Source organism: Amblyraja radiata, unplaced genomic scaffold, assembly GCF_010909765.2.
Source record: "Amblyraja radiata isolate CabotCenter1 unplaced genomic scaffold, sAmbRad1.1.pri scaffold_4_ctg1, whole genome shotgun sequence".
Lineage (NCBI taxonomy): Eukaryota > Metazoa > Chordata > Chondrichthyes > Rajiformes > Rajidae > Amblyraja > Amblyraja radiata.
This window is the reverse complement of record NW_022630571.1, coordinates 596,071-614,787: the sequence shown is the minus strand read 5'-3', so window position 1 is coordinate 614,787 and position 18,717 is coordinate 596,071. Positions and strand designations below refer to the sequence as shown.

Below are 18,717 nucleotides of genomic sequence, written 5' to 3'. Positions count from 1 at the left end.
TTGCTTGAACATGGCATATTATAGAACAGAGAACGTAGAACAGTACAGTACAGCACAGGAACAGGCTCTTCAGTCCCATTGTCTGTGCCAAACATGATTCTCAATTTAAATGATCTGCTCTGCCTTCATAGGATCAATATCCATTCATTCCCTACATATCCTGTGGTTATCTAAAAGCCTCTTAAATGCCATTGTTGTATCTGCCACAACCACCACCCCCCTCTCAATGCGTTCCAGGCACCCGCCACTATGTAAAAACTTTGCCTTGAACATCTCCTTTAAAAATGTTCCCCTTCCACAACTATCCTGTTTGCCATGTCAAGATCTTATAGACTTTAGATTAGAGATACAGCGTGGAAACAGGCCCTTCGGCCCACCACTAGCACTATCCTGCACACTAAAGACAATTTACAATTAACCTACAGACCCTTAAGTCTTTGAAATGTGGGAGGAAAACCAGAGCACCCAGAGAAAACCCACACGATCACAGGGAGAACGTGAAAACGCCGTACAGACAGCACCCCTAGTCGGGACCGAACCCAGGTTTCTGGCACATTAAGGCAGCGACTCTACCGCTGAGCCACTGTGTCGCCCTTATAATTTAATTTATTCCCTTTTCTTCTTCTAAAGTCCATGCAAAATTAGGCGGGCATTTTCAACTTATCCTCAACCCAAAACGTCACCCATTCCTTCTCTCTAGAGATGCTGCCTGTCCCGCTGAGTTACTCCAGCTTTTTGCGTCTATTCTCACAAAACAACTTGCTCATTTGAGATATTAATCTTAGATATTAGATATTTATATTTGAAATATTAGACACAGGACTGCACAGAATCAAGCCCTTTGGCCCACCACATCCAGCACTGAATGGCATTCAATGCATTAGCACCTTTATCTTTGTAAAGAGACCAATACTGTTCACAGTACTCCAGACATGGTCTTAGCATTACTGTACTTTAGTATATTTATAACCTCACAATTTTTCTATTAAATTTCCCCAGCAATAATTAATTGCATACTTTTACAGAAAAACAATATAATTACCATTATATTTTCCGCAAACCTTTGTTTCAAGTAATATAACAGAAACATCTACATTCCAAGAATAAATAATGGATGTTATCCACTTCCTAACACATTTATTGCTACCAAGACACAAAATGCTGGAGTAACTCAGTGGTTCAGGCAGCATCTCTGGAGAAAATGGATAGGTGATGCTTCGGGTCATGACCCTTCTTCAGACTGATAAATAAGCTGGGATTGTACTCGCTGAAGTTTAGAAGGATGAGGGCGGACCTCATTGAAACCTACCAAATATTGAAGGGCTTAGATAGAGTGGATGTGGAGAGGATATTTCCACTAGTTGGGGACTTTAGGACCAGAGGCCATAGCCTCAGAATAAAAGGACGTACCTTTAGAAAGGAGATGAGGAGGAGTCAAAGGGAGGTGAATCTGTGGAATTCATGACCACAGACAGCTGTGATGGCCAAGTCAGTGGATATTATTAAGGCGGAGATTGGCAGATTATTTATTAATAAGGGTATCAGGGGTTATAAGGAGAAGGTAGGTGAATGGGGTTGAGAGGGAAAGATAGATCACCCACGATGAATGGCAGAGTAGACTCGATGGGCCAAATGGACTAATTCTGCTCCGGTAACGTATGAACCATCTACAGTTCTTTTTTATTACATTTATTGCTAATATTGTGAAACACAAAGTAAATGAAAAAGGTAGATCATATTTTGTTTAAATTAATTGTTTTTTTTTTGCTGCATAGATATCTACAGGGCAATAATATTAGTATTCTTTTCAAAGAAATCTTCGCTGGTAGAAGATATTTATCAGAAATGTAAGTATTGTGAGTTTTTAATCTTTAGTCTGTAAAGAATTGTCTGTGTGTGCTTTATGTCTAACATACACCTGGGAAATCACACACTCGGTCTACTCCTGGGACATTGCAATCTCTGAATGTTCCTGGAATATTATTTAATGCACCTGTGCATGTAGAGAAATAGCAACTAAAGGCACATGTTTTAATTTTCAATTTCAAACAGATGTTCGTATTGAAACTGACCTCGCCCGAGTGTCAGTAAGTTAGTTAAAGATTCAGACAACAGCGATTGGTCCCTAAAGATCTGGAGTATTTTAACAGAGTAGATTAGTTTAGTTTAGTTTAATTTAGAGATACAGCATGAAAACAGGCCCTTCGGCCCACCGAGACCATGCTGACCTGTGCATACTAGTTCTATGTTATCCCAATATTCACATATCCTCTCCCTGCACACTAACCGTCAATTTACGGAGTCCATTTAACCTACAAATCTGCACGTCTTTGCGATGTGTTAGGAAACCGGAGCAACCAGAGGGAAGCCACGTGGTCACAGGAAGAACATGCAAACTCCACACAGACAGCACCCGAGATCAGGATTGAACCCGGGCCTGGGCGTTGAGGCAGCGACTTTACCAGTCGCGCCACTGTGCCATCCTGTTCCTAACTTGTTTTAGGGCGATGGTGAAAAAAGGAAGTGGGGACATGAAGCACCTTTTCTGGGGATTGGAATACTGTTGAGAGTTTAGAGTTCAGAGAAACAGCATGGACTCAGGCCCTTCGGCCCACTGAGACCATGCTGATCACCCGTACACTAGTTCTATCCTACATTAATGATTTAGATGAAGGGATTAAAAGTAATATTAGCAAATTTGCAGGTGACACAAAGCTGGGTGGCAGTGTGAACTGTAAGGAGGATGCTATGAGGATGCAGAGTGACTTGGACAGGTTGGGTGAGTGGGCAGATGCATGGCAGATGTAGTTTAATGTGGATAAATGTGAGGTTATCCACTTTGATGCCAAAAACAGGAAGGCAGATTATTATCTGAATGGTGTCAAGTTGGGAAAAGGGGAATTACAATGAGATTTGGGGGTCCTTTATCATCAGTCACTGAAAGTAAGCATGCAGGCAGTGAAGAAAGCTAATGGCATGTTGGCCTTCATAACAAGGGTTTTTGAGTATAGGAGCAAATAGGTCCTTCTGCAGTTGTACAGGGCCCTAGTACAGAGACCACACCTGGAGTATTGTGTGCAGTTTTGGTCTCCAAATTTCAGGAAGGACATTCTTGCTATTGAGGGAGTGCAGCTTCATGAGGTTAATTCCCGGGATGGCGGGACTATCATATGTTGTTAGAATGGAGCGGCTGGGCTTGTACACTCTGGAATTTAGGATGAGAGGGGATCTTATTGAAACATATAAGATTATTAAGAGTTTGGAAATGCTAGAAACATGAAACATGTTCCTGATGTGGGGGAGTCCAGAACTAGGGGCCACAGTTTAAGAATAAGGAGAAAGCCATTTAGAACGCAGATGAGGAAGAACTTTTTCACACAGTGAGTTGTGAATCTGTGGAATTCTCTGCCTCAGAAGGCAGTGGATGCCAATTCTCTGGATGCTTTCAAGAGAGAGTTAGATAGAGCTCTTAAAGATAGTGGAGTCAAGGGATATGGGGAGAAGGCAGGAACGGGGTTCTGATTGTGGATGATCAGCTATGATCACAGTGAATGGCGGTGCTGGCTCGAAGGGCCATATGGCCTGCTCCTGCACCTGTTGTCCATTGTCTATTGTCTATTGACAATTTACAGAGGCCAATTAACCTACAAACAAGAGACTGTGCGTTGACCCAATCTATTCCTCTCATGATTTTATCCACCTCTATAAGATCACCCCTCATCCTCTTGCGCTTCAGGGAATAGAGTCCCAGGCTGGTCAACCTCTCCCTGTAGCTCAGGCCCTCAAGTCCTGGCTGCTCAAACTCTCCCTGTAGCTCAGGCCCTCAAGTCTTGTAGAAATCAAAGACGTTAGGGGGAGATTATGTCAAACCACAATTTTGAGATGACATCTGTTTCTTACGGCGGTACTTAGAAAATCCATTCTTCATGTTGAATACTTGAAAGCTTTGCAAATGAGGAATCCTGTCAGATGTAACTAATCCTTTTCAAATCTTTCCTTACAGAGACATAAGCAACAATCAGATATCTACTTTAGAAGATGGAATATTTGCAGATTTATTTAATTTAAGTAAAATGTAAGTATCTTAGAATCTTCACTTGGTCTGTCTGCCATGATATTATGTTTAGTTTATTATTGTCACATGTACTGAGGTACAGTGAAAAGCTTTTCTGTTGCATGCTATCCAGCCAGTGAAAAGACTACATAATTACATTCAAGACGTCCGCAGTGTACAAATACAGGATAAGGGATAAACCTTTAGTGCAAGATAAAGTTCAGTAAAGATAGTTCGAAGGTCTCTAATGAGATGGATGGTAGGTCAGGACCACTCTCTAGTTGATGATAGGATGGTTCAGTTATCTGATAACAGCGAGGAAGAAACTGTCCTTGAATCTGCGTGTGCGGTATTCCTGAGCTATAGGGAGAGGATTTTATTCCTTGGAGTGCAGGAGGATGAGGGGTGATCTTATAGAGGTGCACAAAACCATGAGAAGAATATATTAGGTCAATGCACTGTCTTTTGCCCTGAGTAGGAGAATTAAGGACATAGGTTTAAAGTGAAGGGGGAAAGATTTGACAGGAACCTGGGGGGCATCATTTTTACACAAAGCTTGGTACGTATATGGAATGAGCTGCTGGAGGAGGTTGTCGAGGCAGGTACTATCACAACAGTTAAGAAACATTTGGACTGGTACATGGATAGGTGGGTTTTTGAGGGATATGGGTGAAATGCAGGCAGGTGGGACTAGTGTAGGTGGGCCACATTGGTTGCCGTGGGCAAGTTGGGCCGAATGGTCTGCATCCACGCTGTACGACTCTATGACTCTATGACAGAACGATCAATATACTTGAGATGACTTCAGCCAAAACTGGCGGTCTTTTGAAATCTTGGAACTTGTTAAGGAAAAGCATTGGACTGGGGGTTGACTGTTAATCAGATTGGTGTTTCTGTAACTTTGGAGCACTTGTATAGCTATGGTTGGCAAGTGAGGTTGGACATCCGTGTTTGTAATGAATATCTCTTGAGATGGATGTCCTCATGCAACAGCTAAACACCCCCAGGCTTTGATTCAATGACTCCAACTACTCCTGTGTGTGCCAACAACCTTAATTGCTCTCAGCCATGGAAACCCATCATACACAGATAAACAGAACCATTTTTTGTTCACCCCACGAGAAAAAACTTCATTTTCATAAGCCATAGGAGCAGAATTAGGCCATTCGACTCATCGAGTCTACTAGTTGATCTATCTTTTTGTTTCAACCCCCTTTTCCTGCCTTCAGCCCATAACCTTTGAAATCTTTACTAATCAAGAATCTGTCATTCTCCGCTTTAAAAATACTCAATGACTTGGTCTCCGCAGCTATCTGTGTCAATGAGTTCCACAGATTCATCACCCTCCGACGAAACAAATTCCTACTCATCTCCTTTCTAAAGGTGCGTCCTTATATTCTGAGGTTATGACATCTGGTCCTAGACTCTCCCACTAGTGGAAACATCCTCTCCATGTCCAGTCTATGCAGACCTTTCACTATTTGGTTACGTTTCAATGAGGTTCCCCCTCGTCCTTCTAAACACCAGCCAGTACAGCCCCCGTGCTGTAACACATACATCATGATGGGAAACAAGGAGGAAATCATAAAACCATGATTCCATCTGGTAGGAATGAAACAAATTCCAAAGTACGCTCACAAATGTATTATTAACTTAGTTCCAATTGACGACTGCTTTGACAATTGGAAGTTTAAATGTTATTGAGATTGAATAGTGTTTAGTATTTTTAATTATCATCATGTGTAGCAAGGTACAGTGAAAAGCTTTTTGTTGTGTGCTATCCAGTCAGCGGAAAGACTACACGTGATTACAATCAAGCTGTCCACAGATGCAGGAAAAGGGGAATAATGTTTAGTGCAAGATAAAGTCCAATAAGGTCCACTTAAAGTTTGAATGTCTCCAATGAGGTGGATGGGAGGTCAGGACTGCTATCTAGCTGATGAAAGGATGTGTTTAGTTGCCTGATAACAGCTGGGAAGAAATTGTCCCTAAATCTATTCTGTAGCATAGAATGCATCCTGGTTCTGATGACTTTCATTAAGTTTGTGCATTTTTGAGTTGGTACTATCAGATCCAATAGTGAAATACCATTCCATCAACATAATACGGGTCAGAAACAGACTGCTGGTTCTTTAAATGAGCTGGATTGATTGAAAGACACAGCATGGAAACAGACCTTTAAGCCCATTGACTCCATGCCAGCCATCGATCACCCATTCACGCTGGTTCTATGTTATCCCACTTCCGCATCCACTCCCTACACACTAGGGGTAGTTTTACAGAGGCCAATTAACCTACAAACGCACAGGACTTTGGGATGTGGGAGGAAACCGGAGCATCCAGTGGAAGCCCACAAAGTCACAGGGAGAACGTGCAAACTCCACCTGAGGTCAAGATTGAACTCGGGCCAGTGGTGCTGTGAGGCAACTGCCATACCTGCCACTTTTCCGAACTATTTGGGTTGCAGAGTCTATGGAAGGGCTGGGACACCTAGCTTTCTCTTGAATTTTTTAGAGATACAGCATGGAAGCATGTCCTTCGGCCCATCAAGTCTGTGCCAACCAGTGATCACACGTACACCAGATCTATCCTACACACTAGGGACAATTTAGAGAAGCCAATTAGCCTACAAACCTGACTTTTTCCTGAATTTAGCCCCTTACTCTTTGACCAACCAACACTATATTGTAAAAAGACAGCACGGTGTGACAGCAATAGAATTACAGGTTCGACTACGGGTGCTGTCTGTATGGAGTCTGTACATCCTCCCTGTGACCGTGTGGGTTTCCTCCTACACTCCAAAGATGTGCAGGTTTGTTGGTTAATTGGCTTCTGTAAATTGTCCCTAGAGTGTAGGATAGAACAAGTATACAAGAGATCGCTGGTCGGCGCGGATTCAGTGGGCTGAAGGGCCTGTTTCCACACTGTATGTCGAAACTAAATTAAAAAATGACAAGTCCCAATAGAAAATGTGTCGATATTTAAAGCTAGGACCTTCTTCAATGCAATTATTTGCCAACATCAACATTGAACTCCCAAGAGAAGAACCAGACCTTTCGTCTATTTCCTCAGGAAACTGCTTTGAACTAGTCATGGGAGACTGATGATAATTGTGTGCAGTTGCAAGTAAAAGTAACTCCATTGGCATTGATGAATAAATAACGCTGAACCTAAGTCTACCACAACTTTTTATACTATATTATATCCAAGGCCATTATATAGGGTGGAGATTTAAATGGCACTTGAGGGGCAATTTATTTTCACGTAGTGGGATTATGGAATGAGCTGCCAGTGGAAGCTGTAGAGTTGGGTACAATGTATAAAAGATAGGTACAGGTACATGGATAGGAAAGGTTTAGAGATATATAAACCAAAAGCATGCAGACGGGATTAGCGCAGGTAGACAACATGGTCGGTATGAACGAATTGGACCACAGGGTCTGTTTCTGTGCTGTAGACCCTATGACTCCATATAGGAATGATAGAACATACGCTGCCAGAACAGACCACCAATTGCTCCAGAGATGCTGCCTGCCCCGCTGAGTTACCCCAGCACGTTGTGCCGATCTTTGGTGTAAACCAGCATCTGTAGTTCCTATTTATAACATTTAAAAGACATTTAGAGAGACCCTTATATTTTAGAGATGTATTTTAGGCATTTAGAGAGATACATTATAGGAAAGGTGTAGAGGAATATGGGCCAAACATGGGGAAATTGAACTATGGGGCATCCTGGTCGGCATGGATGAGTTGGGCCGAAGGGCCTGTTTCCCCGCTGTATTGCCCTACGATTCTGCTGCAATTTGTGTATTTTGCAAAATGAACCAAAATCTATAATCAATTCTTTGATATTTTTCAGAAACTTGAGCTTTAATGAGTTTGTTTGTGACTGTAACCTTTCTTGGTTACCGAGCTGGATGAATGAGGAAGAAGCAAATGGAGTAATCATCGTTGAAAGTGAATTCGTTAAGTGTGCCAAACCTTCAAAGCTAAAGGACGTATCTGTGTTAAGTGTTAATTTTTCAAGCCTTTTCTACGGTGAGTACTAACATTAGCAACCTCGTTAAACCACATCAATTATTATCTGATTAGTAAGGGTGTCAAGTTAAAGACCATAAGACCACAGGACTTAGAAGCAGAATTAGGCCATTGAGTCTGCTCTGCCATTAGATCATGTCTGATCTATCTTTCCCTCTCAACCCCATTCACCTGCCTTCTCACTGTAACCTTTGACGCCCTTACTAATCAAGAGCCCGTCAATCTCCACTTTAAAAATACCCAATGTCTTGGCTTCCACAGCTGTTAGTGGCAATTCTGAGGCTGCACACTCTGGCCCTAGACTCTCCCACTAGTGGAAATATTTTTTCCACATCCACTCTATCCAGGCAATTCACTATTCGGTAAGTTTTAATGAGGTCCCCTCTTCGTCCTTCTAAACTCCAACAAAGTACATTAACCCAATCATCCCCAGGATCATTCTCGTACACCCAACTTACTGATATCCCAACAAAGAAAAATGAGCCTTCGTAATATTATTAAATGCAAAAGTCCAACATTTTTACGTATTTATTCCCATGAATAGCAGAATTAGTTGTGTCTATCTTTGGTATAAACCAGCTACTGCAGGTCCTTGTTATTGCATTTACACTCAACTCTCTTGCTCTTTCAGGGTCTGGGTTTGTGGCTTGCCTACCTGACAGGCAGCCGATAGTGAACCTGTCTCTGATGACGTTGCAGAATTCCAGCAGAGAAAATTGCATTGAGCTTTGTTTCACTGAGGGCGAACCATATGCTGCCTTGGACAATGAGAGCCATTGCCTGTGTGGGTCCAAACTTGAGCCGGATTCAGTCACCATGTGCGCACAGGAGGCAGCGGATGGAGGACTTATTCAGGTCTGTGGCTGCACTGTCATAGAACAAGCATTCAAAGCTACAATCGCAAACTTTGCTGAACTTCGCACTTTCAGCCTCTTCGAGGCAGCCCGGTTGACTGTTCAGACTCTGGTCAATGTCAGCACTTTCCAGTGGGACTTTGGCGATACGTCGCCACCTTTCAACACCACCAGCCACACGGTGTTCCATAAGTATGGGCTACCGGGCACGTACCTGGTCAGTGTTGCCTTCTTTGTGGGCAGAAAGCTTACCTCACTGCACGTGGAAATAAACATCACCGCTCCCCAGGGAAGGCTGGAGATGACGTGTCCTCCTGTGGTCCAAACTAATAAAAGCATCGACGTCAAGATCTACAATTGGGGCAGCAACAGTGTCACAGCATCATGGAGCATTACAGCGTCTAATGATGACACAGTAAAGGGTGAGTCGGCCAAACCCAATCTCTAATCGAAGCCATTAATGATTCCCAAAGAGTTTGCATTGGGATTTGTCAACATTGGCATTGGCTGGTCCAGAGGTCCTTTGGATAATCACTATAAGGATGTTGGCAAAACCAATGTTTAACCACATCTCTGTTCCTCCAGATCAAGGGAGCATAATCATAAAATTACTGATGGACTATAGTTTCATAGAATTATACTGCAGGGAAACAGGTACATTGGCCAACTCGTCAATGCCAACCAAGATGCCCCAACCGTGCTAGACCTATTTGCCCACTTTTGGCCCACAGCCCTTATAACCTCTTCCTATCCATGTACCTGTCCAAGTGTCTTTTAAAAGGTGTTATTGTACTTTCCCCACAACCTCATCTGGCAGCTCATTCCATGTACCCACCACCCTTTGAGTGAAGAGTGATGAGCGAGTCTTTCCACTGACTGATTAGCACGCGACATGTGACAATAAACTAAGCCCAACTAAACTAAACTATAGAAGTTGCCACTCAGGTTTCTATTAAATCTTGCCACTTTCATCTTATCTTGTTCTACTCACCTTAAGTGGGGTTTTTAAATAAAGGTTCATTATTTTTCGTGCAAGATATGGTGGAAACAGTGAACATTTCTTCTCAAGAAGACAGTGATTCCCAGGTCAAGAGAAGATCTCCATCCACACTGATAAGGACTAAATGCTGGTGAATGGAGATGAGATTATAGAATGATGGAGCACACTAGGGAGCCAAAAAGGCCTTCTCCTGTTCCCATATCCCAAAACATGATTGCCTGACTCTTCACCCGAGAGAAAACCTTCCAGTGTTTAGGCGTAGAGTCCCGAAGCCCAACATTAATCCTCAACTGAAGGGTGGCACAGTAACACAGCTGGTCGAGCTCCTTCCTCACACCTCAAATTCGAGTTCCTTGGAAACATCATCTCCAGGGACCTCAAATGGGAGGCCACCATCGACTCCACAATTTAAAAAAAAGGCCCAATAGAGGATGTACTTCCTGCGGCAGCTAAGAAAACACAATCTGCCACAGGCAATGATGGTCCAGTTTTACACTGCCATCATAGAGTCCGTCCTCACCTTCTCCATCATGGTCTGGTTTGGCTCAGCCACCATGCATGACATCCGGAGGCTGCAACGAATCGTTCGGTCAGCCGAGAAGGTTGTTGGCTGCAATCTTCCCCCCATTGATGAACTGTACACTGCAAGGGCCAGGAAGCGAGCGGGTAAGATCATCTCTGACCGCTCTCACCCTGGCCACAAACTTTTTGAAGCACTTCCCTCTGGGAGGTGACTCTGGACTGTCAAAGCCACCACAGCCAGACATAAAAACAGCTTTTTTCCACGAGTAGTAGCTCTACTCTACAACCAAAAGTCTGTAGCCTCCTTTTACTCGGGTATTTTATTTTATTCTTCACATGTTTAATTTATAATATTTTATTTTTAATTGTTTACTGTATATCGTGCTGTTATCCTTGCGAGCAAAGCACCAAGGCAAATTCCTTGTATGTATACATATTTGTCTAATAAGATTTATTCAATTCAATTCAATCTATAGAGTGAAGTAAACTAAACTAAGACTCTTAACAAAGCCTCGCAGAGATTGCCTTAATTTTGGGCGGCACGGATGCACAGCAGTAGAGTTGCTGCCTTACAACGCCAGAGACCCGGTTTCGATCCTGACAACGGGTGCTCTCCCTACAGAGTTTGTACCTTCTCCCCGTGAGCTGCATGGGTTTTCTCTGGGAGCTCCGATTTCCTCCCACACTCCAAAGGCGTACAGATTTGCAGACTCATTGGCTTGGTAAAATTGCAAATTGTCTCTAACTTGTGTTTATGTGTGGGGATGGCTGGTCGGCGTGGACTCGGAGGGCCGGAGGTCCTGTTTCCGCACTGTATCTCTAAGCTAAACTGAAACTAAATTTAATTTCATGTCTAATTCTCCACAGAGTTTCCATTCTGTCCATCAGGTGGACATTTGAAGAACAATTACTGTTACATGCTGGTGACAAACAATTCCACTTGGCACATAGCTCGTCAATTCTGTCAATCTCACACCAATGGTGACCTGGCAATAGTGAAGAGTCCAGAAATACAGAAGTTTATAGCAAATATTACAGGATGGTAAGCTTCATATGGTAGTTTGACGTTTCGTGGAACTGCTCTGGTTCTGGGTTTTATTCCTGTGAGTTAATGTTGGTTTTCCTCGATGGAATTCCCTCCCTTAATCCTCCCCATCTTTCCACCTCTTTAAACCAGTCCCATTGACCAAATATCTGAAAGTTCCCCCCCATATCTGCCCAAGTGCTCATAATTTTTACAAAGCCCCCTTTTATGGGATGTGTAACGGCATGTTGGGACAGCAGCAGCAGATAAAACTGTTGTCGGCACCAGAAACGTGGCGACTCATTGTGTTCTGCCTGGGTGAGGTCTGCTGTATGATTTTATCGGGTTGTATGCGAAACAAAGCATTTTATTGTACCTAGGTACATGTGACAATAAAGTATCATTGAATCGTTGAATCGTTGCCTCACAGCTCCAGCGACCCATACTCAGGTGTTGTCTGTGTGGAGTTTGCACATTCTCCCGGTGACCACGTGGGATTAGATAGATAGATAGATATAATTTATTGCCACACAACCAGGGTCGGTGGAATTTGGGTTGTCAGCATCAGTACAATAATAAAGAACACACAACCACAATAAAAATGTAACACAAACATCCACCACAGCATTCATCACTGTGGTGGAAGGCACAAAATGTGGCCAGTCCTCCTCCATTTCCCCCCGTAGACAGGACCAGAGTCCAGAGTCAGTCCAGGATCGGCTCTTCCTCACCGGAGACCGCGGGTTTAAGATGGTGTAGGCCGCAGGCCAGCGGTCGAGATTTAAAGTCTCCGCCGCAGCCAGAAGCTCCGTAGACTGCAGGGCCGGCGGTCGAAGCTCCCCTCCAGGGGTGATGGTAAGTCCATGCCGGCCCCGCGGTAGAAGTTGGCCGCGGGCTGGCGGTGGAAGCTTCTTCTTCCCCCGGGTCCCCCACGACGCCGCGCCAGCTGGAGCTCTGCAGACCGCGGCTTCAGGCTGCCGACTGCCGCGGGCCAGCGAAACGGAGCGCTCCCCTCCAGCGAGCCCCAGCGAGGGCTCACCCGCTCCACGCCGAGAGTCCACGCTGTGCCCGCCGCTGGAGCTCCGGGCGAGTCTCCGGAAAAGGCCGCGCCGATCCTTGATGTTAAGCCACGGGGGCGGCGACCTGGAAAAAGTCGCCTCTCCATGGAGGAGGCGACCGAAGCGGTTTCCCCCTCACCCCCCCCACACAAAACACACGAAGGAACATTAAATACATACTTTAAAACATACTAAAAAAATTAAAAAAGTTGAAAAAACTGATGCGCTGCTGACATGGCTGCACACAGAGGAGCGCCCCCTACAATACAGGATTCCCTCTGGGTTTCCCTGATTTCTACTCGCATCTCAAGTGTGGGTTAGCGCATCGAACATCGAACAGTACAGCACAGGAGCAGGCCCTTCGGCCCACAATGTTTGTGCTGAACATGATGCAAAGTTAGATTGATCTCATCGGTCTGCACATGATCTATATCCCTCTTTTAAACGTAACAGAGCCTTATTCACACTTTCCTTTTAAACTTACAAGATCTGTGATTCCTGCACTCCCTTTAGACTCGTAGAATCATACACTCTTCGGCCCAACATGCCTACGCTAACCAACATTTACGCTAGTCCCACCTGCCTGCGTTTGGCCCGTATCCCTCCAAACCTGTCCTATCCATGTACCTGTCTAAATGTCTCTTAAACATTAAGATAGTACCTGCCTCCTCCGGCAGCTCGTTCCATATACCCACCACTCTTCAGTCGTTGCCCCTCGGGTTCCTATTAAATCTTTCCTCTCTCACCTTAAACCTATGTCCTCTGGTTCTCTATTCCCCTACCCCGGATAAAAAAAACTCTGTGCCTTTACCTGATCTAATCTTCTCATGATCTTGTACACTATCTGTGATCCCATAATCTAACTTCCTTTAAGCTCACCAGGCCCCCATTTTCTATTCATCCCTTTAAACGCACGGGAGACCAGTCCCACGTTTCTTGGAAACAATAGATAATAGACAATAGACAATAGCCAGGGGCAGGAATAGGCCATTCGGCCCTTCGAGCCAGCACCGCCATTCAATGCTGATCATCCCCAATCAGTACCCCGTTCCTGCCTTCTCCCCATATCCCCTGACTCCGCTATTTTTAAGAGCCCTATCTAGCTCTCTCTTTAAAGCATCCATAGAACCTGCCTCCACAGCCCTCTGAGGCAGAGAATTCCACAGACTCGTGTAGGAATGAACTGCAAAAGCTGGTTTAAACTCAAGATAGGCACAAAAAAACTGGAGTAACTCAGCGGGACAGGCAACATCTCTGGAGAGAAGCAGTAAATGACGTTTTGGGTCAAGACCCTTCATCAGACACTCCTTCTCTCCAGAGATGCTGCCTGTCCTGCTGAGTTACTCCGGCTTTTTGTGTCTATCTTCTTTTCTTATAAACTCACTGAGGCTCTATTCCTACTCTCCCTGTCATCTCACTGTGATCCCCATGTCCCTGACTATCTGTAAACACACTTGGGCCCCTTTCCAGAGCTCCTTATTAATTCACCTTGTTCACTGGAAAATTAATTATACAGCTGTGTAAACACTTAAAAAAAAAAAATGAATTAAAAGTACTAATGTCTAGAGCAGATTTTCCAAGTTATTGTACAGTCTTGTGTATTTTTTGTTACACTAATATTTATTGAACTGCCTTTTATTTATTCATGATAGCTGCTTATAAAATCATGCGCGGTAAAGATTAGGTGAATGGCCATAGTCTAATCCCCAGGATAAGAGTGTCAAAAACTAGAGGGTGTAAGCTTAAGTTGGGAGGGAAAATATTTAATAAGATCATATGATTATAAAACATAGAAGCAGAATTAGGCCATTGAGTCTGCTCCGCCATTTGATCATGGCTGATCTACCTTTCCCTCCCAACCCTATTTATTCTCCTGCCTTCTTCCCGTAACCTTTGACGCCCTTGCTAATCAAGAACCCATCAATCTCCGCTTTAAAAATACCCAATGACGGTCACCACCTCCGTCTTGCGGCAATGAATTCCACAAATTCACCACCCCGTCGTTAAAGAGATTCCTCCTTATCTCCATTCTAAAGATATGCCTTTTTATTCTGAAGCTGTGGCCTCTAGTCCTATACGCTCCAACTAGTGGATACATCCTCACCACATCCACCCTATCTAGGGTTTCATTATTCAGTAGATTTCAATGAGATCTTCCCCCTCATCCTTCTAAACCTCAGCGAGTACATGGCCAGAGTCATCAAATCATAATTAAACACTCTTGACTCTCATAACTATCAAATCTATTTATTGAATTAATATCCAATAGGTCAGAAAATCTAGCAATCCAACACTATTAAGGAGCAACGCACAGTGGCGCAGTGGTAAGGTTGCTGCCTTACAGCGCCAGAGACCCGGGTTCGATCCTGACTACGGGTGCTATCTGTACGGAGTTTGTACGTTCTCCCTGTGACCGTGTGGGTTTTCTCCCGGTGCTTGGGTTTCCTCCCACATTCCAAAGATGTGGAGGTTTGTAGGTTAATTGGCTTCTGCAAAATGTCCCTAGTGTGTAGGATTGTAAGGGTGGTCTTTGGTCGGTGTGTTCGGTGGGCCGAAGGGCTCGCTTCCACGCCGTATCTCTAAACCAAAGCTAAAGTCAAGTGTCAAGAGTGTTTTATTGTCATGTGTCCCAGATAGAACAATGAAATTCTTACTTGCTGCTGCACAACAGAATATGTAAACATTGTACACTGTAAACAATATGATAAACGAGAGAATAAAAGCAAAAAAAAGTTCAGTGTGTATATATACACGTACTCACAAGTACACACACACATATATATATGCACATACACACATAAAAACAGACAATAGTAGTGCAATAATAATAATAATAATAATGGTCTATTGTAGTTCCGAGCTTATTTGAGGTTGTAGTGTTTAATAGCCTGATGGCTGGAGGGAAGAAGCTGTTCCTGAACCTGGACGATACTGTTCTCAGGCTCCTGTGCCTCCTTCCCTTTGGCAGGGGTGAAATGAGTGTGTGGCCAGGATGGTGTGGGTCTCTGATGATGTTGGCTGCCTTTCTGAGCCTCTAAAATGCTGGATTATTAGGGTTTTTGTGTACAATGAATGAGGGGAACGGGGCAGGTGGGGGGAGGGGAGAGATGGCCGTGTCCTAATTAAATGGCAGGGCAGGCACGAGGGGCTGTATGGGCGGATTACATGACTCCCTTGTGCTCCCTTCCAGCGAGCATCCTGTATGGATAGGCCTCAGTGATACTGCAAGCGCTGGAACGCTGCAGTGGGTGGACGGGTCTGCCCTGGAGAACTTTCCGGACTGGTTGCCGTGGAAACTGGACATGCTACCCAGTGGTACGTGCGTGCTCGTGAATGCAAGCGGTGATGGAGAATGGCAGACGGACCTGTGCGATGCCAGGAGAGGATTTGTTTGTGCATACAGAGCTGGAGGTGAGTGAACAAAATGATGAGATGGCTTTTCATGGCAAAGCAGCAGGCCAGAAGGTCACTAATACACCCAGCAGAGATAAGATAGGGTTTTGATCATTTGGCTTGACAGGGTGGCAGGGTAGAGCTGCTGCCTCACAGCTACAGAGACTCGGGTTTGATCCTGGCCTCAGGTGCTGTCTGTGTGTGGAGTTTGCACGTTCTCCCTGTGACCACGTGGGTTTTCCTCCAGGAGTTCCTGTTTCCTCCCACGTCCCAAAGACATGCTGGTTTGTAGATTAATTGGCCTCTGTAAATTGTTGCTAGTATGAAGAGAGTGGATGCGAAAGTGGGATAACATAGAACTAGTGTGAACAGGTAGGGTCAGAGTGGACTCGGTGGGCCGAAGGGCCTGTTTCCATGCTGTATCCCTAAACATTTTTATTCTGATCTTAGGTGCTGTCTGTGTGGAGTCTGGGCATTCTCCATGTGACAATGTGGGCTTCCTGCGGGTGCTCCGGTTTCTTCCCAATTCCCAATGATCTGCAGGTTTGCAGGATAATTGGCCACTGTAAGATGCAAAGGTGGGATAACATAGAACTAGTGTGAATGAGGTGATCGATGGTCAGCGTAGACTCGGTGGGCCGAAGGGCCTGTTACCGTGCTGTATCACTCTGTGCCTCTATCCATTTGAGAGCACAAGATGTCAGAAGGCCATCAGGTGGTCAGGAAGCAGAACTTTAGTTCCTGCCTCCTGCACCCCAGTCTCTACTCGTGGTCTCTCACACTTCGAGTGAGGCAGTAATGCCAGCTGTGCATTAGATACGGTGCATTCAGAAAGGTGCATTGTGAGTAGCGCATCGTGACAAGTGGATTTCAAGCATGGATATAATAGACAGTCAGAATCTTTTTCCCTGAGTGGAAAATGTAAAAGACCAGAGGGCGTAGTTTAGTTTATTATTGACATGTGTGCTGAGGTACAATGAAAAGCTTTTTGATGTGTGCTATCCAGTCAGCTGTAAGGTGAAAGGGCTTAAGTTTAAAGGAGATGTGCCGGGCAAGATTTTTACACATAGAGTTTTTTACACAACATACTGCTGGGGCTGGTAGTGGAGGCAGACACAATGGTGGCATTTAAAATGCTCTCATGGAGGGATTTAGATCACGTGCAGGTAGTTTAACTTGGCCTCATGATCCGCACAGACATTGTGGGCCAAAGGGCCTGTTCCAGTGCTGCACTGTTTTATGTATGTTTAAAAATGTATTTTAATTTAGTTTAAGATACAGCGCAGAAACAAGCTCTTTGGCCCACCGAGTTTGGCCCTTTGGCCCACCGAGTCCGCGCTGCCCAGAACACTAGCACTGAGACAGCTTCCAATCTTTAACAAAGCCAATGAACCTACAAACCTGTACGTCTTTGGAGTGTGGGAGGAAATGGGAGCACCCAGGGAAAACCAGGTGATCATGGGGAGAACGTACAATTCCGTACAGACAGCACCTGTAGTCGGGATCGAACCCGGGTCTCTGGCACTGTAAGGCAGCAACTCTACCGCTGTGCCACCGTGCTGCCCTGGTTGCAGCAGTTCTACCTTATTTTTTTAGTCTGGGACATTTAAATCTGCCTACTCTGGGAGTGGAATGTCTAAATGGAAGAAGGGTGCATGTGAGGTCATTTGTACTTTGTTGATATAACTGAGTTTAAGGTGAAAGACATTCACAAACATTCAGTCTAGAGTCGTGGTTTAGCCAGCTGTCAAAGCAACCGTGCAGGTGCAGATTTGTGCTCGATACTGCACGTTCCACACTGTGCTGCACTTGGCACCTGTTCTCCGAGGAAACGTGTACCAGATGACCCTAATTCTTGCCTGCTTTGTTCCATCTGTGACTGAGTATGCAAAACAATGAGAGAAATATTCAAAGAGAAAACACGTCAGTTAACATCACACAAAAATCTTGATCTTTAATACTCAAGCAAATGATTCCCTGGGTGAGGATGCAGTTCAGAACATTTGTAGTTAAATTCAGACATTTGACATATCTTGAATTCAAACAGGTAATCACAAATATTCTGCTGCTCTGAAAGACTTTGGTTTGGCCGTAATTGGAGAATTGCGCGCAGTTTTAGTCGCAACGTTACATGAAGGTTGAGAAGTCTTTGAAGTGGGTTTTGTTTGGTTTTAGATATACAGTTTGGAAACAGGCCTTACGGTCTACCTGGTCCACGCTGACCATCGATCACCCATTCACGCTTATTCTACATTATCCCACTTGCTCATCACCTCCCTACACACTGGGGGGCAATTTACAGAGGGCCAATTAACCTACAAACCAGCATGACTTTGGGATGTTGGCAGGAAACCGGAGCACCCAGAGAAAACCCATGTGGTCACAGGGAAAACGTGCAAACTCCACCCAGAGAGCATCGAAAGTCAGGAATGAACCCAGGTGTGTGGCACTGTGAGGTAGAGGCTCTACCAGCTATGCCACCGTGGCTGCCATGGTACAGAAGAGGTTGACCAGAATGCCACCTGGGTTAGGTGGTATTAGCTACCCGGAGAGGTTGGAATTTTTATAATTTGAGTTTCATTCTCTGGCATGCCAGAGGTTAAGGGAAAACCTGGCAGAAGTAGAAGAGATAGCATAGATGGGGTAAACATTCAGAAATATCAAAGAATCAAGGGCATAGCTTCATGGTGAGAGAGGCAACGTTTAAAGGAGATACTTGAGGCAGGTTTATTTACACAGAGGGTGGTGAGTGCACAAAATGCCAAGGATGGTAG

At 44.5% G+C, this 18,717-nt stretch overlaps 1 protein-coding gene across 1 annotated transcript in view; it reads left to right on the top strand.

Annotated features, from left to right (window-relative positions):
- Positions 1-18,717, top strand: part of pkd1 (polycystin 1, transient receptor potential channel interacting) — a 178,907-nt gene that overhangs the window by 66,386 nt on the left and 93,804 nt on the right. Inside the window, 6 exon segments of the mRNA XM_033016786.1 lie at positions 1,776-1,847; positions 4,004-4,075; positions 7,914-8,092; positions 8,724-9,368; positions 11,336-11,510; positions 15,741-15,961. Of these exon segments, the coding sequence (XP_032872677.1) occupies positions 1,776-1,847; positions 4,004-4,075; positions 7,914-8,092; positions 8,724-9,368; positions 11,336-11,510; positions 15,741-15,961 (1,364 nt within the window).